The following is a 26,764-nucleotide window of genomic DNA, read 5'->3' as shown; positions in this document are numbered from 1 at the left end:
ACACGAAGTTTGGAGCGCAATGTCAACGCTTTCAGTGCATCAAATCGGCCCAAGCGCAATGTGACGTTCCGAATCGATGGTCGCTCCATTTTGTTTTGGGAGTTTTTATCGTCGCCTTGTTTAGAAGAGGAGGGGAATATTTCTGATTTAATAGGCTACTGTCCACAAATACATAAAAACCAATACCAGCGATGTAACCAAAGAAAATACCCGTGTAAACACGGAAGCGAATACATTTAGCACTAAAACTTCGTAGCTCTAGCGGGACATGTTGGCATTCGAATAGAAACCCAAGCACCTGCGCAGCGAAGATAATGAATTTAGCAGATATGGGAACTCAAATCCTGAACAAAACTTTGTCAGTCGTCAAACATTGGACGGGTACACTAATAAATAAACATATTTAAACTCACCTTCCATGCAAGCTATACACCCTTTTAGCCTGCCATCATGTGGAACGCAAGGGCACTGTCGCACGAGCCTGCCTCGCGCATATTCCAAACATTGCCTCGTGTCATGTTTTTGTTATCAGAACTCTGCTATAAACCTAAGGGAGGTGCGTGAGACGCATTTACTCTGCACTCGCAAATATTTGTGTAGCAAATTTGATTTCCAACAATCATTTTTTTCTCTCTTTTGTTTTGTTGTTGTTGTTGATTGTTTGAATGTTAAAATATATGTTAGCCTTGTGGAGATGAACCTGCTATTTTACATTTTGCAAGTTGCTTGCAATTGTCTACTGTTGTCTTCTGTAAAGAACATGGAGGTAGCCTACAGGTGGACAAGAGCAGCAGACATACGGTAGGCCTATGTATGAACAGCTCTGTCCAAGAGCACGAAGGGCAGTAACAGCAAGGCTTCATATGATTAAATAATATTTTCATCCGTTTTTCAACAAAGCAAGTTTTGAGATGTGTTCTGTTATGAATGCACGCCTGATGTAGGTTGAAACAAGACTGCTATGGTGGTGAGAACAAATTTCCCCTTGGGGACAATAAAATGTTTGTTTTTACAAAGCAGGGCCATTTGCAGAAATCTATGCAGTTCATTAGACTATAGATGTGTTAATTAACGGACATAACACCATCACTTCTTAACTCAACTGAGTTTGGTTCGCCTGAGAGAGTTTCCTCAGATATTGCAACTTTAGTTTTGGTGGCAAGTGCTTGGGTTGTCATTGTATTGGTTGAGCCTTGGCATTCATGAATATAACAAGTTCATTATTTTCAATAAAACGACTTCACCAGCCTCACTGGCCAAATATTTTCCAATGCATTTTAATGAGCCATATTTTGTATTTTTGTATATTCTGTTTTAAAGATTTTTTTGGTATTTTTTCGACTTGATTTGTTAGGACAGTGTGAGAGGTGGACAGGAAGTGAATTGGGAGAGAGGGGTCGGCAAAGGACCCGGGTCGGGAGTCGAACCCTGGCCAGCCGCATGGCAGGCAAGTGCTCTACCGGTTGGCCACGGCAGGGCCATATTTTGTCTGTTTCATGCATCTAATTCAAAAATTGTGTCCGAATATAAAGCGATCCTGAATATAAGATATATATAACGCCCTTTTTAAAGCACTATGTATAGGATACAAGCCTTGTCCAATACATACATTTTGAATATTTATAAACTTTTGAGTGCGCGCGCAGCCAGGGATTCCAAAATGCTAGGCGGCTAGGTGTTTATCATTGGAAGTGCCATTGGAGCCCTGCACAGTGTATGACAAGAACCTGTTGTCTTCTCGGCTGGCGGTTTTATCCACTTACTTGCACGCTGTAATGTCGGTGGCACCATTTAGAAGAACATACTATCATGTATGAACATACTGAATTCTTTGTCATGTGCACTGAAAAATGTTATATTGTGTTGCAAAGTGTTAACCACTGCTGACAAGGCGGGGTTTCGCGGTCGGCGGCAGCCTCTGATTGTTTGGAAGCTGCCGTCACTCAAACGGCCTCCTCACATGTGATTGGTGTGATACAATAAAACTTAATTTACAAAGCATAGGAATCGACTCTGATGCACTCACATTAAGATATGTTATCCCAGAATAGAGTTGGTTGCAGTACAGAGACCACAGAAACCGCAACAACATCCAGCCGATGAGAAAACAGGTTCTAACCACGCACTACACTGCTCCAATGGAACTGCCCATGTTTAACACCTAGCCGCCTAGCATCCCTGGCTGCGTACGCATTCGTTTATGTACAAACAGCCGGAACCAATGTATTCGCAGCCAAACACAGTATTTCTCACATGCTGTGTACAACAGGGATTGGCATCCTCATTATTATCATCATCATACCTTTGACGGCCTGTCGAGTCTGGTAGCGCGTGCTGGAGGAGGAGGAGGAGGATGAGGCCTGCTGCTGCTGCTGCTGCTGCTGTGCTGCAGATGTGGTCAGGACCTGCTGGCTGCGCTGGGGCGGCGTCTGGGCCTGCGGCGTCTGCGCTTGCGTCTGTGTCGTGGGCACCTGCGCAGCCGGCTGCTGCTGCTGCCTCTGCACCTTCTGCATGTGCCATTTCTGCGAGGACGTCTGGAACTTGGCGGTGGGGTTCCACACCACGGCGTGCTGCACCACGGGAACAGTCTCCCGCGGTAACAGGGGACGCTGCTTCTTCACGGTGGCGAGCGGTGTGGCGGATGAAGCGGAGGAGGAGGTGGACGAGGAGGAGGAGGCTGCGGCAGCAGGGCCTGGGAGAGGGGTGGAGGAGGAGAGCGGGGCGGCGGGGAAGGAGAGGATGCTGGCTGGGGTGGAGGCAGACGGCTGGGCCAGGTCTTTAGGGCCTGGGGAGGAGCACACAGGGGCGTGCTGTTGGGAAGGTGTCACCACACTGGTGGTGATGGGAGCCTTACCTGCAGTGGAGGAGGAGACAAAACACATGAATTGCCTTTTTATTTTTCTGTAGTCTTTATTTATTTCCCTCCCTGACTATTACCTGTGTTACATGTGTCTTGAAATGTTCATATCCATGTGGGCATTGTGTGCATTTATGTAAGCTACTTGACACCTTAATTTCCCCCCGGGTATCAATAAAGTTACTCTTCTCTCTACTCTACTACTCTACATGATATTGACATTAGGATTTAAAATCGGCCAGAAATATGTATGTGTAAGTGGAGGACAAAAGAAATGACGCTGCAGCTAATGTATGAATGGCCCTGCCAAAATATCTTCACGATTTCCCATAAACTGCGAAAGAACTGAGGCTCTGTGGCAGATTTGTCGCTAAATTATGTCTATTTATTTATTTATTCATTCATTTTTGTTAGTCTTTTTGACTTTAGTCTTCAGGACAGTGAAGGTGGTGACAAGAAGCGAGTGGGAAGAGAGAAACGGGGAAGGGCCGGCAAAAGACCCGGGCCAGGAATTGAACACGGGTCAGTCGCGTCGTAGATGAGTGTCTTACTGTTTGGCCACGGCAGGGCCTATGTGAATCTATTTAATGGTAAGCACAGTAAACATAGTGTTGCGAACGGGGAGCAGAATTCCTCCGCCGGGATTCAGACCCGGACCTTATCAAACTGGGGCTCTGGCTGCTACACCAAAGAGCCAGGTGATAGTCAGTGTCACAGACAGTAAGCACATAATATTTGTACAAGCATCCTACCATCTGCCTTGGTGGCAGCGCTGGCATCCTTGGCTACGGAGGTGGAGGAGGATGTGGAGGTGGATGCGGCGGCTGAGTCCTTCCTGCCTCTCTTCCTCCCTCTTTCTCCGTGGTCGTCTCCCAGATCGATCACCAGCTCCTTGTCCGAGTCTGAGTCCAGGTCTGCATCCATGGCTGGGGCCGGGGCTGGTGGCTGGGGCTCCTGGGATGCCTTGGCCTTGTCCCTGGTGGTCGACGGAGGCTCCGGTGCAGCTTTGGCCCTCTCGCTCGTCTCCTTCTCCCCCTCAGATGCCTGCCTGTCTTTAGGCACCGGGTCATCAGTACCGGTTTTGGATGCGGGCTCCGTTTTGGGTGTAGTGGTGGTGGTGGTGGCTGTGGTTGTGGCTGTGGTGGCGGACCCCTCCCCTGCCCCTGATCCTTCCAGTTTGGGTTTGTCTTGCTCCTGGGCAGCAGGTGAGGAGGATGATGGAGGCAGAGCCTTTGATTTCTTCTTGGAGGCGTCTTTCTCGGACTTGACGGAGGTGGCGGTGGCAGGCTCTTGGGAGTCCTTGTTGGGCTTCTGCTCGTCGTCACTGCCATACTCGCTGTCACTCGAGTCCGACTTGTCTGACTCCTCAGAGTCCTCCACGGCTTTGTACGCATCTTCCGAGATCTCATTGATACCTGTAGGCAAGAGAATAGAGGCTTATACTGGCGTAAATACTAGGGCTGCATAACTTACAACAACTTATTTTTTTCAGTTGCACTTTCTTTATTATTTCTGTTTAGCACGCACACACACACACACACACACACACACACACACACACACACACACACACACACACACACACACACACACACACACACACACACACACACACACACACACACACACACACAGCTGTACAGATACTTTTTGGGGAGTTACTGAGGAATTACTGACTGAGCTGAAGCATATAAACAGCATTAAGTTACAGTATAATAGTAGCCTGTGTATCTTTCACTGTCCTTTGCGTAACCAAATCGTCTTTGTTTCCGCACATTTTCACATCTTGTTGGATTGTTGCACCCATTATATCATAGATTTACAGTACATGATTCAGTAAAAAAAGAAAAGGCTTTAGGCAAGGAAATCCAAGACACTCAAGGATTGCAGGTTTTTTTTTTAATCCTGAGTGCCTCAGATTTCCTTGCCAAAAGAAGTTTGAGAGTCCCTACACAGATGAGAACCATGGAAAGAGGTGAACACCCTGAACCACTCCGAATTCCTGCTTGTTTTCTTGGAAGTAAAAAGTGTTCATGATACACCATTGACAAACACCATTATTTTCAAAAGGCTTGTGCTGTCACATCTTCACACCTGGTTCGATTGCACCCATTATACCTATGATAAATACACAATAAAGCAAAAAAACGTTTTTCATGATACACCATTGTTTTCAAAAAGCCTGTCCAGTCACTCACCCAGCTGGGCCTTGCAGTTCTCGATGGTCTTGTCGAGATTGAGCTGGAAGCGGCTCCGGATCTGCCTCTTGGGGGAGGTGAGTAGTGGTGGCGCCCCCTGCTGTTGCTGCTGCTGCTGCTGCTGGACACTCTCACTCAGCTCCTTCAGGTCCATCTCTGCCTTGCTGCGGTCTGAAAGGTAAGGGCACAGGGCAGGCCTGTCACAACCAGCCAGGCAAGCAAACTAGTCCATGTTTAGTAAAAAAAAGACGCACTCTTGGGTGTAATTCTTGCAGTTTTCATCTACTGGGTTAGCATGACAGACAGACGTTTCTGCCTAAGCCAGGCTTAGGCTGAATGTCTGTCTGTCATGCCGACACAGTAGATTAAAACTGCAAGAATTACACCCGAGTGTAGCCTTGCGCGCCATCCTACGTACTTCTGCCAAGACACTTGGCTCCGCACTATGTCTGGTACCTGTCTTCTGTGGAGCGATGTTGACCGGTAGGATTTGCGCCGGTGTTCTGACAAACGGTCCTACATTGTAATTTTATTCCACGGTAGGATGTTCTGTCAGACATGTCTGTTAAACGGTCCTACATCGCCATAGATAGACGTCAGACATGTTTGTTCAAAAACGTATAAGTTACATCCTGATTTTTCTGAAAATGTCCTTCCTGCTTCCTGCAATCGCGTCAGATCAAACAAAGTCCAGACCATGAATACGAAATGGAAATGGTAGTATTATGGGATGGTCAGGACCAGGCTAACCCGAGTGCGCGCCTTTTTCTTTTTTTTTAACTAAACTTTCCTGTTTGCTCGCACCCAAAGACCTTGTAAGAAACAGTTGGGAGTTGAGTGCACTTTCTAAAAAAAGCAAACTAGGCCCCCAGCTGAGAGGAGGTCCCTGTTAATGACTGGTTATGTACTTGTGTTCAAATAACAGCACTGGCAATTGCTGGGGCACTAATATTGACAGGGGGCAAGGGAGGCATGGCAGGCAAAGCAAAGAAAGGAAAGGTGAGATTAATTCGCATCGCATTGTTCACAAAGACAGCAGTAAAGTGTATACACCCAGTGCAATTTATTGTATTCTGTTTTGCATTGTACAGTGCTGTATATTGAATTACAGTATGTGCGTTATTGCATGTCTACTGCATACAGTATACCTGCCAAAGAAAAACTGATTCTGAGTCGGAAGCCGGAACATATAATACATACAAACAGCATAGAAAGAGAAATGCAACAAGATAGGAGACTTTCACAGCTTCATTTAAACTGAGACTATTTGCATCAGGCTATCAGCTTCCCCTCATATGACCACTCAGCAGAAACCAGGACAGGCGCAGGGTATGTTGTCCCGGGCCAAGGGAGAGAGGGGGCCCAGAATTGGGTTCTCATTACATTGTATGTATTGCGTGAGGGGCCCTTTCATATGACTTTGTCCCAGGCCTAGCCAATGCTGTCAGCGGCCAGCATAGCTGTGCCACACAACACCACCCTGACGCAAGCTTGTTCTTTGAAGTCAAGCAAAGTCAGCAATTAGACAAAATAATCAAAAATACAATCCTTAAAGTCCCGTGTGTATACTACACACACACACAACCAATAACAGTCAGCAACACACCCCTAAACCCATCATAAGTGCACTGGCACAACATTTTTGTAACCACGGGGCCCTGCAGTGACTGATCTGTGACACAGGCAGAAGTCAGCTTTATTGTCAAATTCTTCAGTTGCACTGCTCACACAAAGGTTTGAAATTGTGTTTATAACCATCCCAAGCATAGACAGAGAAAAGACAGTCATCACAAGTGCACAACAGTTGTTCAGGGTTATCGTATTTCCACAAATAACAGTCGGGGCTGCTATTAACAAAAAATGAACTTAAACGAGGCTACAAATGGGGGCAGGCTACAAAGTCTAGTCTACTCACCGAGGTTGAGGTTGAGAATGCTGGGTGTGGGAGGGCCCTTCTCCTGCTTGACTGCAGAGGGGGCCTGGGAGTGGAAGGGCTTGGGGCTGTCCATAACCACACCTGACTTGCCCGGTGCAGGTGAAGCTGTCCAAAAGGATTTCTTTTGTTAGTGTTTACATGTTAAAACCTGGAGCAGCCATTACAGTTGACGTGACGTGGCAGTCTGATTTAACTAGGAAACTGGCTTTCACAGCAAATTTTAACAATTTTGCGGATGATTACGGCACGTTGCACATCAGAGTGGAAAGCTCTGCTCCGACTGTGTCTCTGTCCAAACTGCTGTCAATAAAAATGAATAATACTGTATATCAGCTCTCTAGATCTTTCTAGAGTTGTAGGTTTAACTTCACACTTGGCAGTCCAATTTCATGAGTAATTATTCAAATCCAAATGTGATCAGCTTTTTTCGCGATTTCTTAAAGCAGGGATTCAATTCTTTTCGATACTTAACACATTGAATACCGGCGGTGCTCACGGAATTATGTCGTAGAATACCAGCGTTCTAAGCCCTTTTTTGACGTTTTTTGTAGAATCACAGCATATTATGTGATAGGGCCACTGAAATGTTGTGGCTCATTTGAAAGTGGAGACTTTGCCCTATTGGGTGAAAACCGTGTGTCTCTATGAGCTTTTATTGCTGAGCAAACCCAAGCTAAACCAAAGTGGGTATCCATGGAATTCAGCTACAAACGGAGATATTGACGTTTTTGTGAAGGGTGCGCTACTTCAGAATGTCACAAGTCACTAGGGAAACAACAACACAGCACGATTCTAGCAAGACGGCAGCTTCCCAGATAGCTACCATACCACAAGGTGAAGGGCTACAGAGAGAGTAAAAGAGCATCATTGCAGGATCATTTAGCGACGAAATCAAATGCAGAGCCGTAGCATCAATGCAGGCAGCGTTATCATTAGAAGCTACCAGTCTACACACGGTAAGCGACATGGGTTGGCATCGAGACATCTTGATAAGATAAATTAAAATGTCCAAATCATGACAAAAAGTTTTGACTGCAAATTTTGTCATTTATGTCCATCACAGGCCTCCCAAAATCACATATATTGTGCATTGAAGGATGTAGATTTGAAATATGACGTTTAAACGTACACACATTTTTTTACGTTTTGGTATACAACGCATGGGCGTGAAAAAAGTATTATTACGTCGTCGGTACTCAATGTGTTAAGAATTCCCCACGATATGATACGATTCGATTAAATCGTCGCCCGTAGGATCGATGCATCGATACATTTCGATTATTATTTACACCCGTACCAATTTCCATAGAAAACAGTGCTGCGTAACTTCATGTCTATACCACCTGATGCTACTCATACCTGAGGTGTATTCCAAGAACATGGTGATAAAGTGATAAATCAGACTTAGTTAACCTGCAAGAAGTGGTAAAGCTGCTAATAGATAATACAACAAGCAGACATCATTTAGTTCTGAAAACTAGGACTCTAGTCTCCTCTATTACATGATTTACCCCAATCTCAGTTAACTTAACCTGGTCTACTACTGAACCAGCTTCTTAGTATACTCCTCTGCTTCAAGTGCATGGCATACTAAGGGTGTCTGACGGCACATGACAAAGGCCCATAGTTGGCCCTGCCGTGGCCATCCGGTAGGGCACTCGCCTGCCATGCAGCTGACCCGGGTCCTTTGCCGACCCCTCCCCATCTCTCTCCCACTCATTTCCTGTCCTACTCTTCACTATCCTGTCCTAATAAAGTTGACCCCCCCCCCCAAAAAAAAGACAAAAAAAAGAAAAAGGCCCATAGTTAACATCATCAGTAGTACCTGTGCAGTCTTGGGACTCTTCTCCAGTGCTGTAGTGTCCCGAAGGGGGTCTAGCAGCCTGGCCCTTCTCCGCCCCCTCCTGCTCCCCGTCGGACCCCGTGTGGTTTGAGGAGTTGGTGCTCATTGGCGAGCGGGGCATGTCCGTCACAGAGATCCGCCTCGCCGAGCTCCTGCCCACTCCCAAACCTCCCATCCCCACTCCCCCAGCACCGCCGCTCGCAGAGAGCATGCTCTTGCCCAGGTGCATCTTGGGAGAGGCCGTCATGTCGAAGTTGAACTTGATCTTCTCCTGTTTCTCGGGCTTGACGGAGCCGGCGGCGGGGTTGGCAGGGTCCAGGAGCATCTGGAAGTGGTTGTCTGGCGTGTAGGGGGTGCGGAAGGGCGCGTAGTTGAAGACGCCAAACTTCTTGCGGATGTTCTCCACGTAGACCTCCATCTCCTGCATGGCGCTGTTGAAGATGCTCTTGGTCTTCTTCACAGAGAATGGGATCTCCTTGGACATCAGGTAGCAGTTGTTGATCGGCACCCAGGCCCTGGTGGGATCAATCATCAGAGCATGATCTTGGTAGGCAAGTGTCAACATCAGGGGCAATTGCCCCTGGGGAAGGCAATTGCCCCTGGGGGCAGCACCCAAGAGGGGCAGCATCTTTATGAAACTCCACCCCACTAAACTCGGCAATTCGCGTTATTAACATGTTATTTCCATGGTATTTCCACACAATTGCAATAACAACATTGTATTAGATTTTTTATGCACAGTTTAAGGAGGTTTTTTTTTCGGAGGGGGGCGAGGCCACAGGGGGCGCCAGTTATTGTAGGATCGCCATTGGTCAAGATCAGGCCCTGCACTGTGCAATACGGTGAATTTGTTACAACAATGAATTCATTCCTTCATTCCTTCATTGTTAGGTCAGTGCATATCAAACAACAGATTAAAAGAATAGTTCATAACATAAAATATATATATATAAAATATATCAATAGGAAAATAGATTCTACTCTCACCGGTCATGTTGGCCAAAGAAGCGGGCGTCCACCTGTCCATCTTTGTCTCGCAGTGCTTTGGCTGGCCAGAAAGGAAAACCCTTCAGTTTAGCCCAGACCAGCGGATGAGGGTTACTCTACACAGGGCCAAAGCACACAAAGAATTTACAAGACATTCAGAAAATATTATGTTTCCGTAAAGCTTTAAAAGCGTTAAAAGTGGTGTTAAAAAGCTAATTTCACCTGTCACATGAACACATGAAGTTTCTACAATGTTGTGAAATGCTGTGAATGTTGTGAATATTTGCTGTCAAAGGGTGGTGATGTCACAACTGAGACACTGAGATAATTGTTCTATTTGGGCTGGCTGTCTCTAAATCATCCTGTAAATATTCTGCAAACATTGTGAATACAGTGAGGTAAGTTTGCACAAAAAATACTTGCCCATCATTACATGTTAAAAGTTGCCCTGGCATATAATGAACACTTACAGTAAATGGAAGTAGAATGTTTACAGTAAAGCAAGGATCAAACTACACGACTATTGATTCTCGGCTGAAAACCCCCCTTAAGACAATCTCGCAAGCTTATTGTCGGGAAAGATTTCCTCGTCGTGTGCGACATTCTAAGATAGAACTTTGGCAGCTCAAAGAGTCGCCGATCGCAAATCGTAGAAAATCAAACAGTGTTTGATATTTGCGACCGGAAATAGAATGTCGGGCATTGTCTTGGGTGTTCACGACCAGGGATACAGGTGCGATTCTCTTCTAGTGTGCGGCGCAACCCGACTTCAAAATCGAACACAAAATCGGGAGCCGTGTAGTCTGAGTCAGGCTTAAGAGAGGAGCACTTACGCATGGCTCACAGAACCAGTTGTCTCTCTTCTGGCATGCTGACAGGTAGCACTCTGGACACACTTCAATCTCATTCATCTGCAAAAGTGATCAAAAGTGGCATCGTTATTGGCATTCATCACACAGCGCATAATAGTGCTGCTAAATTACAACATGGCCTCCTACAGAGTTTGACACATTTCCAAACCTTTACATGTTACTAGAGATACGTGATATCATACTATATAATTAATCCCTTAGAATTCATTCATTTAGAACAGAAATGCTGAGGTAATGGTTTAGAAGAGAGGGAGGTACTGTAGTGGTCAAAAAGTAGTTGTGGCAGTGCATTGCAGTGAAAATAATACATTTTCATCCAGGTCATATTTGCTCAAGTTGCCTTATTGCAACAGCACAGGTCAGTGCTTACTGTATATTCTACATTGTGTTTCTAAATATGCACCAAATCATGCATCATATCAATAACGAGGCGAGTTGCCTCCGTTTCACACAGCAAAAAACCTGAAATGAACTGGTTCCACTAGAGATTTTCCTTATTACTTCACATCTACTGGGAATAAGAGAGCTTATGTAATTCAACTGTCTTATGTGCAGGGCCGGATTAATGCACAGGCTAGAGGCTAGATATGGCTGCAGCCTGCCAGGGGGGCCCTGACTGGCCAAAAGCCAAAAGAGAAAAAAATGCAGAATTGTGATAAGACGCTATATTGGAAAAAATATCTGTTGTGTTCAGTACAGTTGGTAGACAATGCTATCCTTAATTCATACCTAGCCCATACTTATGACACTGTGTATATACATTTGTTGTGAAATTTGCCTCTGGGGGGCCCAGAGCAACCTGTAAGGGGCCCCAGGGCATCTCAATCCGGCACTGCTTATGAGGCATGGCCTTGTTGTCTCTGAAGTTTACTCATCCCTTCCAACATCCTTAGAATATTAAAATAAAAAATGCCTCTTACCTCATGTTCACAGATCCTGACGATGACTTTAGCAGTAGCTGTGAGCTTGTGATTGCCTATATGAACAGAATATGGATGAGGATGCAGATTTCACCCATGATGGTGTCAAATGGATTTTCATGTTTCACGCAATCAACATAATAACCACTCACCTCCATTGTAAATTATACAGTTGTGTAAAATCCACTTGACATCCGCCAAAAAGGCCTCTGTGCACCCATACATTTTCTTTTTGATGTTCTAGGGGATATACAAAAGTAAAACTGTTTCAAACTACAAATCTGACAAGTAAGTAAGTAAGTAAGTGATTGAGTAAGTAAGTGAGTACTGTAAGTACGTAAGTGATTGACTAAGTCAGTACTACTACATCAATAAAAATGTGAAAAGTCCATCATCACATCATTACAGTAGTTGGTGGTTGCCAGGACTGTAATGGTTTGGCGGCTGTAGGTATTACATGGGTAACTAAAGTTTGCTAGATAGTGTGTTACTCAATGGGGTGTTGTAATGACACTCATGCTGGCCCTTCCCTGTCTCTCTCTCCCCACTCGCTTCATGTCACCATCTTCACTATACTATTATACATAAAGTCAAAAAGACCATAAAATATCTTTAAAAAAAGAAAGGTTTTGGACAGGGGAAGTGAAATGGACAGAAAAACAGGTCCTGCTGACCTTCTCTAGTGTGCAGAGGTCCATGGGGTGGAAGATGTACTCAGCGTAGTCTGGATGCTGCTCAAGGGACACAGGCTTCTGAAAGGGCTCCGTCTGAAACGCACATCAAGACAGCAGACACAACATCTGTAAGCTATCCAACACAACCTAAATACACTCGGTATCACGGTAAACGATTCTTCCACCATCACCCAACACGCGCCTAGTACACACAAACAAATATTACACACACACAAACTACATGGTCACGCTGACGACAAAATAACAACAGGAACTCAAGACAACTAAAGGAAACCCCACTCCAAGCATGTTAAAAAGAGAGAGAATAGAGGAAGTAGGGATCAGGAGAAAAAGGTTTGAGAATACAAATGAGGAGAGAGAGAGAGAGAGAGAGAGAGAGAGAGAGAGAGAGAGAGAGAGAGAGAGAGAGAGAGAGAGAGAAAATAAGAGAGAGAATAAGAGAGAGAGAGGGGGTGAGTTAAAAACTGCACACAGGGCAAACAGTAGGGGCAGGGGTAAGAGGGGAGGTTTTAGGGGCAGGGAGGCCGTTTTATGGTGAGCGTTTACCCAATTATAAGCCTTTCTCTGCGAAGCGGTAGCGTGTGGGGAGTGGGCTGAGGTGCGAGGCTGGTCCTGTAAGAAAACAGAGGGGGCACTGCAGCTACTGTGTATCTCTCCTCACCAAACCACAGCCCCCATCACCACCACCCACAACCCCTGCACTCTTCTTATCTATGGCCGTCGCTGCCTTGGTGCCCGAAAGGGGTGCACGTTGCATCAAAGTGTTTTTTAAACAAATTACTTTATGTGCACAGGCGCGTTTCGACGTGTGCACACTGAGGAAGGCACACGCCGAAGCGCGTCTGTGCACATCAAATAATAAAAAAACACTTTGATGCAAGGTGTGCCACTTTCTGTTGGTGTTTAATTTGGGCCAGCACCCTTACAATTAATCAAGAAACCCTGAGTGAAGCCTGCTACCTGCCATAATTGACTTGGTGCCAGACCATGACGAGGATGCAAATGGTAAGAAAACCTGCTGCGGTTCCTATGAGGAGCAGACCCGAGGTCAGTGTCTTGTGTGTTGGACAAGTGCGGATAAATACTTTGGGGGGTGGGGCGGGCGCCAATCAGTGCAGGATTGCCACTGAATGAACCTGAATGAAAAAAATTGTCTAGCACAAATCCACACCCTCAATCTCATCTTCAACCACAGTCCCAATTGCTGTTACTTTATAGTCATTCACAATCAACTAATTACGTATTTTATCGAAAGCCAAATTATTTGTATTGTGAACAACAATGTAAAAACAGGCATTAAACATTGTATGTATTAGTGCTAATAGATGTAACACTAAAATAAAGTGTTACCGCGTTTTTTTCCAAGCCCCCTGAGAAAAAAAAAAAAACTAAAAAAAAAAAAAAAAAAAAAGATTACAGGACTCATGAAGTAGACAAGAGGCAGAAAGATTATGTGTAAACAAAAGCTTCAAGTCTTTTGTTTAGCAGCATGTCAGTGAGCATACAGGTGAACAGCCAACATCTCCAATCAGATGCTCATCTGGACAACAAAGAGGAGTGAGTGACAACAAGAGAGAGAAAGAAAGAAGGGAGAAGAAGGAGAGAGAGAGAGAGAGAGGGAGAGAGAGAGAGATAGATAAAAAACGAGAGAGAGAGAAAGAAAGAAAAGGAGAGAGAGAGAGAGAGAGAGAGAGAGAGAGAGAAAGAAAGAAAAGGAGAGAGAGAGAGAAAGAAAGAAAGAAAGAAAGAAAGAAAGAAAGGAGAGAGAGAGAGAGAGAGAGAGAGAGAGAGAGAGAGAGAGAACAAAAGGGAGTCAAGAAGTACTTACACCCGGCTGTTTCATCTTTTGTAGAGCAAACTTAAGCAGGTAAGACAGCTGGTCTAATGTAAGCATGGTCATGGCCTTACTCTGGGTCTCTATGCATTCTGCTACTGTGATTTTCTGGGGAGGAGGGAGGGAGACAGAGAGACACATATGGAGAGCAGACTGTGTTTACACTGCACCAGATGCATTCAGATCAAACACATCACAACTTATTTTGACATCACGTCTGGAATATGATTCTTTCAATGATTATTATCTTGGCTTGTAATGGCAACAGTAACACAAAGTGCAATTGCTTACTTAGCTTTGAATTACCATAACATTTTGATACAGTTTGGAAGTCGTTTAATTATCAAATGGCTACCAAAAAAAAGCATAGATTAAAGAATGTTAACTAAATTAAAACAATAGTTTAAGGTAGGGATTTAAGGTAAAGCTTTTTAAGATTCATTGTTTTTTAACCACATTAAACGTTTCTCATACTAACAACACACTACTAGTCCATCCCCTGCCCCCTGCCCCGCCCATGCTTGCTGACAGGTGCCAGGGCTAACCCCTCCCCTGTGCCGCCCTGCCTGGCTTCCACACACAGCCACCTCAGCTCCAGAGCGCTGCCAGAGTGAGGCGGCGTGAGGAGAGGGTGGGGAGGGGGGAGTGAGAGAGTGAGTACCTCACACTCGGGGCAGAACCAGTCGCCCTCGGGCTCTGCTGCCAGTTTCAGGCACTTAGCGTGGTAAACACGCGGGCACAGCTCGCAGCAGAGCACCTGGCCCTCCCGATGGCAGACCCAGCAGTAGAAGTCGTTGCGCCCGTCCTGCGGTACAACATCAACAGGGTCTGTGGTGAGTGCTGGCTGCTTCACATAGTAAAAGGGACCATGTCTTAGCTCAGACTGTGAAATGCAGGTGAGAGAGGAGGGAGACAAAAGCACAAAAAGAAAAAAAAGCACAGGGGTTTGGGTTTTAAAACATGCGCATGTGAGGTTTCACACAGGCAAAACACACAGACTGCATAAGTGTTGAATACAGCATTTTACGCTACACATGCATGTAACAGTTACTGTACATGCACGAGAAAATTAACACTAGTGCCCCAACGCAAATATAGCAGCTATCTAATTAAACCACAATACAATATTAATAATATATTAGCATTACTGATAAATTAGTTGTGAACATTAATGTTATCAAACTCAATGCAACAGTTAACAACACCACAGTATACAGAAGTGTGCAATGACCGAATCCACTGTCTGATCAGCCTGGTCTGCTTTACTAGTCTACATTTGTGTTTTTACCAATCTCTCCTCACATGATGTCACATAAAGACTACGTTTAAAATGTGGATGCATTTGTGAAGAACTTAGCCTTAAATTAGATCATTATTTCAGCCATGGAGCCAAAGTGACGACCAATGCCAATTTATCTTCTAGAGTAGTGGCTCTCAACCTTTTCCAACTTGGGGGCCACTTGACATTTTCACAAATGTCCGCGGCCCAACTCTGACACAGTAAACAATACAACTCAAACAAATAGTCAACTGCAATACACACAGAAATATTATTTCGATTTTAAGAAAATGATTTCAGGGCCCACTTGGAATACCTTCACAGCCCACCACTGGGCCCCGGCCCACAGTTTGAGAATCACTGTTCTAGATTATATTTGGTCCTGTTGGATTAACACTGCATTTTTTATTTACTGTGTACAAAATTGCCAAAAAAAGTGGGAGAACAATAAGGTTTCCTAAATAGGAACGAGCTGGATCTGGTTCCATCCAACATTCAAACACGAAGGCCTACCATATATCCTAATTAGACCAACAGCTCTGCAGTCAATAAGATTTTGGCAACCAGACTAGTCAATAGGTCAAAGTGCCATCCACCTGCCACAGAGCAAGAGACACTTTCTGTCCCTGAGGAATTTCCTAACCACTTTGGCCAGCCCCTGATATGGGTCGTCTCTGTGACTGAAGCTCGTCAAAGAGTACAGAGTCCCCGAGGGAACACAAACACATGACGCACAAGTCACCTGCTCAACGTTTTTTGAACAAACGCCCCCTTGACCTCATCATAACAGCTCCCCCCTCCCCTCAACATCCTCTTGACCTCATCATAACTAGGGCTGGGTAAAATAATCGAGTTAATCCAAAATCGATCGAATCGAAATTCACATAATCGATTCACAGGGCACAAAATCGATTTTTTGGTTCTTTTTCTTTTTGTTTAATTTAGGTCTATGGAAAATACCCAGTAAGTATTAGTCAATTAGGCCTAGGCCCACTTATTACAAATTAGCAATCTGTTAACACTGTCAAGCCACAGCCCTTTGACATTTTATATAAAAATAGGCAACAGCATCTTTTGGGGGAAATCCTGGCACCAAGAAGGGAACGGATTGAATCAATTCGGAATGAATAGAATCGAATCGAATCGTGATTAATCGATCCAAAGCCCTACGAATCGAAATCGAATCGATACAGGAACAATGCTGCGATACCCAGCCCTAACCATAACCCTGCCAATGTCCCCCTTAGTACTGAAACATAAAATGGACTAATGCCTTACCCTCCCATTGGTATTGATGTCCCCCAAAACTGTCTCCTTCTGTACGGCCCCTGGGGGGCTGTAGAGCCCCAGTTGAGAAACACTATACTACACCATGTAAGAAGCCGTTTCCTGTGCTGCTACTGCACAAAACCAGACTGGGACATTATCATTTTGGAGGGAACTCATTAGCCAGAACAATGACTTAACACAAACACATAATCAGCCAGCATAAGACCCTGCAGCTTTTAACTCTCTGACCGTTTCTTCAAAAGTCTGTCTGAACATCAAAAAAAATTAGTTGGCCGTTGGAATGTTCAAAGATTAGGCTATGCATCTCAACCATGCCATCATGCATGAAATGTGTGAGCCTTTTGTTGTGAAACAAAAGCAAGGCATTAACCAGACGCAGTTAATTGATTTCAACATCTTATCCTGCCGCATTTGAGTCCCTTCTTGTATGTGTAGTGTGTTTGCATTGTACGGACATGTTGGGAAAATCTGTGATATGTACAGACTAATATAGAGTGCAGTATATGGATGATACCGGTATTTGTAAATGCTACAGCATGTGCATATGTTGATAATGCTGCTACACAACTTAATTCCCTTTTGGGTCAATGAAGTATTTACTGTATGTATACTCTACTCTCTACTCTACGTTATGTGTTATTGTGAAGTCGATGTGTTTGCGTGTATCTGTAAAGGTGTGTCTGGAGCGGTCAGTGTGTTGTACTGGGGTCCTCGTGGGGCACACCTGGTCTTTGCTGCTGTGGATAGCCCCTGGTTTCTTCTTCTTCTTCATGGGGCTGGGGGAGGTATCGGACGGGGAGTGGCCATTGGACGAGTGGGGAGGGCTGGACACCTTGCGCTTCTGCCCACTCCTCTCCGCTGACCCCGAGTCAACACCTGAAACTTTAACCCGGGAGGCCAACATCAGCATTCATGATGATATTTAAAGGTGCACTGTGTAACTGTGTTTATTTACACAATTCATGCTGTCCATTCATAAATTATAAACTTTTTCATAAATATTTACCACCACCATCAACTTGTAAGTAATCATAACGACTGGAAAATTGTCACTTTTCATACATGAAAAGATGTATATTGTCCATCGTCCACTTTTTAGAATTTCCAGAAATAGACGTTTTTAGCTGCTAAACTTACTGTACTTCAGTCATACAAAATAATATTAGTTAAATCAGCAGCATAGTTGCAATACCTACTCTGGCCACCATCCTACACAGAGCACCTTTAAGAGCTTGGGTGCATTTCTCGACAGTGCCGTGACTAACTAAAGCCGGGCATACACTATGCGATATTTTCACTCGTGGGTATTAAGCGCCTGCTCACACTGCACGATGGAATTTCACTATTTAAAAGTTCACATCTCACGACTCACGTCCTCACACTATACGAGCCGACAGTCAGATGCGAGCCAAATGCTTCCACTGTGCGACGCGACAGGCATGTTTCCCCGGTCTGCATAGGAGGGAACATGCGCACCTGAGGTGGAGATGAGGTCGCGCTCAACAGCGAATCGCACGGCCTTATGTGCATGTGAAGTGTCAAATCGGGTCGTAGCACTGCTTTAACTGTGGGATTTACGCAAGAGCCACGACCAGGATTTCAAACCGTTTTGATTTTCTTGCGACCCTGCGATTGCACGATCGTGAGGCGAAATCGCTTGCCCTTACTCCATGTGCACTGCACAATGCTAGACTCACGACTGACCTGCGATTGAGCACGAAATCGGCCCGACTCCCAAAAAGTCGTGCAAGTGCCAAATCGTGGCAAAACCGTGGCAAAAGTCGCACAGTGTAAGCCCAGCTTAAGTTAGCAACTTTCTTGGTTGCAATGCAATTTCCCATTGGCAACCTATGCATATACTCAGTTGCTAACTGGTTAGAAACAACACATTCGAGAAACTGTTTCCTAGTCAAACTTTTATGAAAGTGACTATGCAACAACAGCAACATTTTTAGAAAACAATGTGCCTTTTTGCCTGGTAAAAGGCCAAGCGATTGCATATGCCATACAAACTCGCTGACGTACAATTGACATTTTTTTATCCACATATCATGTAAATGGTTAAAAAAAGACGAAAAAAACTGCATACTGTAACCTCAGCCTGAGAAAGTGAAAGTCCATCCATGTATGTTTTGCCTTTCACAGGTGCTTTCACTGATTAGCTCGTTAACCTTGGATAAGTGGTAAGTCCAAATATGTGGCAGGACGCCTAGTTTGTTTTATTTTCTGTCTTTTTTGTCCAAAATTTGGTCCATATCATCCTACAACTGATGAAGGGCATGGTTCTGTGTGTTACTCACTGAAGTTCAGTCATCTATAGCACTTGTAATCAACTAACTGTTTTCAGAGTTAATTTACAACATTGTGTTTCGTTTTGGCTAGATAGACTATTTGAAAATGTGTCCTGCCTAAAAAGTATGCCAAAGTAGCATACAGAAATAGTAGTTGCTTCTGAACCCGATCTACGGGTACCCTTTAATTTAAAGCCACTCGTCCTTGGCAAAGGCACTGTAAGATGTAATGTGGGCCAGGCTGTTGCTGCAAGCAGCAAGTGTTTCAAGAGCTTCTTACTAGGACATTCAGTATTATCAGGGTACCCACTCTATGTCAGACATAAAATTGCAGGACTTTCCCTGACCATAAAACAGGATTTCCATGACCTCCTGTAAAATTACATTCCCAAAATATTGATAAGAATACTGCATTTAGCTCTGTGGTCACCAATTTGTAATCGTTTCATCAGTTTGACGTTTCTATAATGTTGCAGGATTTTAGACAAAACAAAAGCACAATAATGTTAAAATTCCATGATATTCTCTGACTGCACAGCAAAATGTTCAAATTCCATGACTTTCCATGCCGAGAAAAATCGCCATGATATTCCAGGTATTCCATGACCAGTGGTAAACCTGTATTATATACAATATATACATTGTGGAGGACCTACTGAGTGTGCAAGCAAGACAAAGAAAGTGCAGAGGGTTATATCAAAGTCCCTTCAGACAAGTAATTTCACCCCGTGGCCATCTTGGCTACGCCTCAAGGTTGCAACACAGCCGGTTTACATACAGCCTTAAAACTCGCCATCCGAACCGTGCCTGCAGTTCACCCAGGGGCTCTGTCGAGAGAGCGCAGCTCATTCATTCTGAATAGAGTCTGCACTCCTCCGTTGGTGCCCCTAGAGTGCAGTACCACCCCGAAGGATGGTAAGTGGAGTCTCTCGTAATACTCATGAACGGCGTGACGTTTTTCATGTGCGTTACGCCCATTTGTGGGGGAAAACAGCCCATGCAAGTCAAGTGGTGATGTTGGGGTTTAATAAACGAAAGATAAGGACCTGTAGACTAGCGTTGTTCACGCGCAACATGCCGAAAACGTATTGTGTTACTGGCTGTTCAAATAATATAGCCGAACAGCCGTGGCTGAAGCATGGACTGTGTTCATTTAGGCTAGCCTATGTAGTACGTAAGTTAATGAGACATTCTGTTTGATTTCCCCAATAAAGGGGCGTAACACACATTTACGAGTAAAGTACCCGGATGGCTACGCATGCGTATACATGTGTTTATACACATTGTTTATCAACACAATGTTTTGAGGAGGTTCAAGGCACTGGCAGCCAACCACGTTAGCTATGTCTTTGACCGACAGCGGTTTCCAACAATCAGAAGTTGAGTTGTGTGCAGTTAGTTTCGCGTAGATAGGTGAAAACAAAAATTTAGAACCCATGTATAGGGCAAGGAAAGCTTCTCTCACCTTTGGACCGTGTTGCGATTTCCATCCCTTCAACAGCATCCGACTCCACCTTCACCTCTTCGTCTGCCAAACTGGAAATAAAAAGGATAAGAATTAGACCCGGTTTGCCCAGTCCCTTATGTGCTCAACTGATGACACATCAGGTTATGTGGCCAACTGATGACAACTCAAGTTAGTGTCTGGACCAGTCAATTATATTAACTTTAGAAACATTGTTCATCCTTGTACTAATTGTTTGACACTTACAATGTAGGAGAAAACGGAAAAATATGGCTGTAAAAAAATCAAGGGGAAAAAAGAAATTGGCTGTCCATATCGACCATTGGCTAACTCTGATGTCTAAACACCCGTGTGGACATTGGATATAGAAACACTCTAACCTCTAAACATTGGTATCAGCTATAAAATAGCCCACATCGGTAGACCCTTATTTTAAAAACATATGGCCTCGACACGTCTGTAAACATACATCCCTCAACGCATCCCACTCCACCCTCACCTCTTCCTCTGCCTCTGCCAAACTACAAATGAAAAGAAACAAGAATACTCATGAACGGCCATCTGGGTACTTTGCTCGTAAATGTGCGTTACGCCCCTTTATGGGAGAAAACAAACCCAATGAGTGCGTTACAATATGCAACCTTGCCTCCTCCACTTGTGCTTGTCTCCTCGCCCCACCTCCTGGCCCCTCCTCCGTGGAGAAACCGATAAAGTTTCCCAGCTGTCAGCCTAGCCACAACAACTTTTGAGGGACTGTTTTTCATTCACCATCCCAATTGCAAATGAGAAGAAGGCTTTACAATTGAGCTTTTGCAAGATATTGAAATATAATGCTGTGGTCAGTGATGTCATCATGACATATTACTTCCTGGTACGAGGAGACAAGCACAAGTGGAGGAGGCAAGGTCGCACTCAATGTCTCATCAACTTACATGCTAAATCGGCTAGTCTAAATGAACACAGTTCATGCTTCAGCCATGGCTGTTTGGCTATATTATTTGAACAACTGGCGACACAACACGTTTTCGGCATGTTGTGCGTGAACAACGCTAGTCTACAGGTCTGTATCTTTCGTTTATTAAACCCCAACATCATCAATTGACTTGCATAGGTTGTTTTCCCCCACAAATGGGCGTACGCACATGGAAAACGTCACACCGTTCATGAGTACAAGTATTAGGCCCAGCTTTGCCAAGTCTCTTAGGTGCTGAAATGACACTTCACAAATGTGCAATATTACAATGTTCTTCTGCCCCAGTCAATAGAGAGAGTAGAAGTCCACACACTATATTCAGGCCATACGACGTTTCGACCCAACGCGGTCTTCATCAGGGATGCCCTAAGATTTTTCAGCCCTTTCACACATTTCCGAAACCAACCCCCCATTTAGCTTGTTTGTGTATAATGAATTGATCAATCAGGTCAACCGATTGACAGTTAAGGATTATTTGGGACCCTTTCCAGCATCCTAGCATATTAAGCAGCAGTAATGCACAAATCTGGACGCTAACACAACAATCATCTGCTGCCTTATTATGCACTGTAGACAGGTGTCGCAATGCTAGCATTGGCGCTCTGACTGGATATCTGGCTGTGAGTCCAAAGACCATTAACCGTAACAAGCAAACAAGAAATTATGTTTAAGTATGAAATTATATTAAATGTGTGGTACTTAATAAGGTGGATAGGCTACGGTAACATCGCTCTTAATTAGCTGTTAACAGCTCAATTAGTAGAACACCTTTCAATTATAGGAAGAACAATGAGGATCACCTGTGAAAGATTATGACCATTGTGGCCTATTTTGTCTCTGTAGTGACCAAAGAGAGTTAAGATAGGAAGGTTTACAGACGTCATCCCAGCGTAGTATGGCTTGGCCGCGAGGGGAGACACATTTCTTTTACCATCAGTACTAGGCTCAATTCGAAACAGGGAAGGCAGCTGTCCTTACAGTGAGCTAACTGGACATCGAGTCATGAAGTGTGGATCGAAACGAAAATTTGCTTTATTTCCTCCCTCGGCAGTTGACTGCATTTGTGGGCGTAACGGGGATATTTGAGGTCAGCATCAGATGCTGACTTCGCTGCCTTGGTACCCAACATGCTGTGCGCCACCTCCCTCTCAACCGGAAACCTGAAAAACAAACATGGCTACTACCCAAGCTACTACCTTATCATACTCTTTATTCTGACACTTATGTATGTAGATATATAAAGTCGAATGGATAAATCAACATTGTAGTATCTAAATATGCTGGCGCTCGATCTATTTATAGCCTATTTTACTAACTTCACCTATACTCATGAACGGCGTGACGTTTTCCATGTGCGTTACGCCCATTTATGGGGGAAAACAACCCATACAAGTCAATTGGTAATGTTGGGGTTCAATAAACGAAAGATACGGACCTATAGACAAGCGTTGTTCACGCGCAACATGCCGAAAACGTGTTGTGTTGCCGGCTGTTCAAATAATATAGCCAAACAGCCGTGGCTGAAGCATGGAATCTGTTCATTTAGGTTAGCCGATGTAGCATGTAAGTCAATGAGACATTCGGTTTGTTTTCACCCATAAAGGGGCGTAACGCAAATTTAAGAGCAAAGTACCCGGATGGCCGTTCATGAGTATCTGATCAGTGACCTGTTTATGTAGGAGGAGAGTCATCGAGTCACTGCCTCCCGTTTCGAATTGAGCCCTGGAGGCATGATGGTAAACTGTAATGCCACTTCCGCCAGGAATTGGAGTGTGGAACAGTCATTGGACACTGTGAACGTTTGTCAGCTGTCATTAATTATCCCCCGTAATTAATGCTGACCGACAGCTGCCGTTAATTTGGCCACAAACTGAACACTGACAACCGGATATCCTCTTTCGAGCGATTTTGTGGAGTTTCCGGATTTTTTGGAGTCACAATTTTTATCCATCATGGTGTTGCACCCACTGACTATGCGCACCGGAGTTACTTTTCCATCCACTCGTATCCTCGTCCTCTACAGCCCCGTACTACACCATGGCCTATGCATTTTCCATTGAGTGTTAGTTCTTATCCAATCTAAATTCTTTGGTAGTGACTATCTATTCACCATGTTGTCTTTTTAGCCCATGAATGACTTCTCACACTAAGGTGCTGGTTACATGTATGCGAATATTTTTTTATCCGTTTACGTTGAAACACAACATAAGAATAAAAACTAAAATGATATGGGGTATGTTTTAAAAGGAGTCTTTAAAATGCAGTATATGTTGCATCAAGCAGGCATCATTCATGTGTGGATTGTCGAAATGAGCAACTCAAAACAGTTCACCATTTATTTGCTGTGGATGATTTTTTTTTAACCCAAAGTGTTGACAGTCAATGCAAACATGATTACGGTGTTCTGTCATTTTTGTAAGTGTGGTTTTAGCCTACAGCGGTCGGTAGAGTCCGTTTCTCTCATTTAGCAGATTGCCTTTAGCAGGTATTTCTTCGAATGATTGACCAGCCCTAGCCTGGGAATTCCCATGCTGCCTTGTGCACTTGTTCCGATCTGAAGGACAGCATGGAAAAGCTTTAGTTTGGGATCCCAACCACAGAATGGAGAGGAAGGGCAATACATATAATTAGACAAACAGACCCTGTGTCTCATATCACACACTTGTGTCAGTGACACTGATGGTTAGAGGGTCATTTCACGTGAAATCAGACGCTTTGGGACCCGACCGATCCGGATTTCAATCATACTTGGTGTGCCTTTTTAGTAGCAAGGTAGCACCCCAGAACTGCATTGGTTTGAATCTGACACTAATATTAAGGGAGAAACAGACTAGGAAAGGTTCACATGTGAGGGTAGGACACTATACATTCAGCCTTGAATATATCAGTCAGTGTTAGTCACAAAAAGATGCCTGTGGTATTGTTTGAAAGCTCTTTTCTGGCTCTACATATTACACAATCAGCTTGGAATACAACAACTCTCAGAATATGAATTATGATAAATTGAAAAATTAAAAATTGAATATCTAAAAAAACTATATTTTAAAATGGCCAGTTCCTTGTCCAAACGTAGCCGGCAATGTCATTAGCAACACCTCAAATGCTGGTGTTCGGTTCTTTATTCATTTCAGAGAGAATTTGACTCACAATTTGGCATCATACAGACCACTTACTAATAATATGGTAATACCATAGTAGCATCACATGACAAAATAAAAACAAAACAAAAATGGTCAGTTTCCATGGTCCCAGGTTTCAGAAACTAAGGCAGATGTCCATTTATACACACCAAATGATGATATGTGAATGTTTGAACATTCCTTCTCTGTGTACCTGTGTCATCTTCCCTTTACCGTACTTTAAAGAGATAATCAATGGCTACACTCTACCAGTGCATTTGAAGCAGCAGCTGTGTCTTTTGTAGATAATGTATAAGTACGTCCCGTTGCAGTTAGGTTCCACTACCAGAAGCACATCCTGATGATCCATGACAAGTCTATCTGGTCTGAAGGGAAAAGTGAAGGATGGAGATCAGGGCTTTTTCTGAACGATGAAATAGGGGGGCTCCGCCCTCATACCTCCGCCCTTATACTTTAAAAAAATATATATAAATTACTTTTTTGAGCCCCCCTAGTAAATTCCCCCCTTCATCCCCCCGCAACCTGCCATGATGCTCCCTCATGCCAAAAATGTCTAGAAAAAGCCCTGGAGATGGTCCATGAGGATGCAGGAAGTTCAGTTTCACCTCTCCAGTGCTCAGCATACATTCCTTAACACATGCTAGCCACCAGTTGCCATCATATACAGCTACAACATACCCTTTGATGCTTGAAAATGTAACACATTCCTTTACTGAGCTCACTCTTTCAACTCCTTCTCTGAATGCGGGAAATGGCCTAATGTCCATTGACAATGGGCAGAAGCTGTGTAGTTTTTGAGTACCTGGAATAGTTCTTGCAGATTCAAACCTCTTCAACAGGTTCTCAGCTTCATGATGGTGCATCTCTCTCAAGAACATCCATTACCAGTTTGCCACAACAGAGATGTACCATCATGAAGCTGAGAACCTGTTGAAAAGGTTGGAATCTGCAAGAACTATTCCAGGTACTCAAAAACTACACAGCTTCTGCCCATTGTCAATGGACACAGTGGAAGTTAGGCCATTTTCAGCATTCAGAGAAGGCAGAGTTGAAAGAGTGAGCTCAGTAAAGGAATGTGTTACATTTTCAAGCATCAAAGGGTATGTTGTAGCTGTATATGATGGCAACTGGTGGCTAGCATGTGTTGAGGAATGTATGCAGAGCACTGGAGAGGTGAAACTGAACTTCCTGCATCCTCATGGACCATCTCCATCCTTCACTTTTCCCTTCAGACCAGATAGACTTGTCATGGATCATCAGGATGTGCTTCTGGTAGTGGAACCTGTAACTGCAACGGGACGTACTTATACATTATCTACAAAAGACACAGCTGCTGCTTCAAATGCACTGGTAGAGTACAAAATGAGAGTGTAGCCATTGATTATCTCTTTAAAGTACGGTAAAGGGAAGATGACACAGGTACACAGAGAAGGAATGTTCAAACATTCACATATCATCATTTGGTGTGTATAAATGGACATCTGCCTTAGTTTCTGAAACCTGGGACCATGGAAACTGACCATTTTTGTTTTGTTTTTGTTTTGTCATGTGTTGTTTTGTAAGTGATCTGTATGATGCCATATTTGTGAGTCAAATTCTCTCTGAAATGAATAAAGAACCGAACACCAGCATTTGAGGTGTTGCTAATGACATTGCCGGCTACGTTTGGACAAGGAACTGGCCATTTTAAAATATAGTTTTTTTAGATATTCAATTTTTAATTTTTCAATTTATCATAATTCATATTCTGAGAGTTGTTGTATTCCAAGCTGATTGTGTAATATGTAGAGCCAGAAAAGAGCTTTCAAACAATACCACAGGCATCTTTTTATGACTTACACTGACTGATATATTCAAGGCTGAATGTATAGTGTCCTACCCTCACATGTGAACCTTTCCTAGTCTGTTTCTCCCTTAATATTAGTGTCAGATTCAAACCAATGCAGTTCTGGGGTGCTACCTTGCTACTAAAAAGGCACACCAAGTATGATTGAAATCCGGGTCGGTCGGGTCCCAAAGTGTCTGATTTCACGTGAAATGACCCTAGAGCATAGTGCACACAGTGCACTGAGGTCTTTAGTGCATAGTGTTGTGGAAAAGTTTGAGCACTATGCACTGTGCCCTCACTGAACGTGATGGGTGGGCATAGCATTAGCTCGTCAAATTATCGGTTGGCTACTGTTT

General features: G+C 44.0%; 1 protein-coding gene across 4 annotated transcripts in view; it reads right to left on the bottom strand.

The window, feature by feature from the left end:
- Positions 1 to 26,764, bottom strand: part of zmynd8 (zinc finger, MYND-type containing 8) — a 51,509-nt gene that overhangs the window by 18,955 nt on the left and 5,790 nt on the right. For 2 of the 4 annotated variants that reach the window (XM_063215550.1, XM_063215552.1), the window contains exons 2-16: positions 20,468 to 20,538; positions 17,436 to 17,593; positions 14,804 to 15,025; positions 14,137 to 14,250; positions 12,855 to 12,920; positions 12,288 to 12,380; positions 11,766 to 11,853; positions 11,614 to 11,669; positions 10,655 to 10,732; positions 9,822 to 9,937; positions 8,817 to 9,349; positions 6,971 to 7,096; positions 5,056 to 5,226; positions 3,610 to 4,272; positions 2,303 to 2,854 (exon numbers count right to left, since the gene is read on the bottom strand). In XM_063215550.1, the coding sequence (XP_063071620.1) occupies positions 2,303 to 2,854; positions 3,610 to 4,272; positions 5,056 to 5,226; positions 6,971 to 7,096; positions 8,817 to 9,349; positions 9,822 to 9,937; positions 10,655 to 10,732; positions 11,614 to 11,669; positions 11,766 to 11,853; positions 12,288 to 12,380; positions 12,855 to 12,920; positions 14,137 to 14,250; positions 14,804 to 15,025; positions 17,436 to 17,593; positions 20,468 to 20,538 (3,107 nt within the window). The remainder of the gene's footprint in view (positions 1 to 2,302; positions 2,855 to 3,609; positions 4,273 to 5,055; positions 5,227 to 6,970; positions 7,097 to 8,816; positions 9,350 to 9,821; positions 9,938 to 10,654; positions 10,733 to 11,613; positions 11,670 to 11,765; positions 11,854 to 12,287; positions 12,381 to 12,854; positions 12,921 to 14,136; positions 14,251 to 14,803; positions 15,026 to 17,435; positions 17,594 to 20,467; positions 20,539 to 26,764) is intronic. The other 2 variants (XM_063215551.1, XM_063215553.1) reach the window with 1 other exon arrangement.

This window comes from Engraulis encrasicolus, chromosome 14 (genome assembly GCF_034702125.1).
Source record: "Engraulis encrasicolus isolate BLACKSEA-1 chromosome 14, IST_EnEncr_1.0, whole genome shotgun sequence".
NCBI classification, from domain to species: domain Eukaryota; kingdom Metazoa; phylum Chordata; class Actinopteri; order Clupeiformes; family Engraulidae; genus Engraulis; species Engraulis encrasicolus.
Note: the sequence above shows the minus strand (reverse complement) of the source record. Positions and strands in the feature narration are given on the sequence as shown.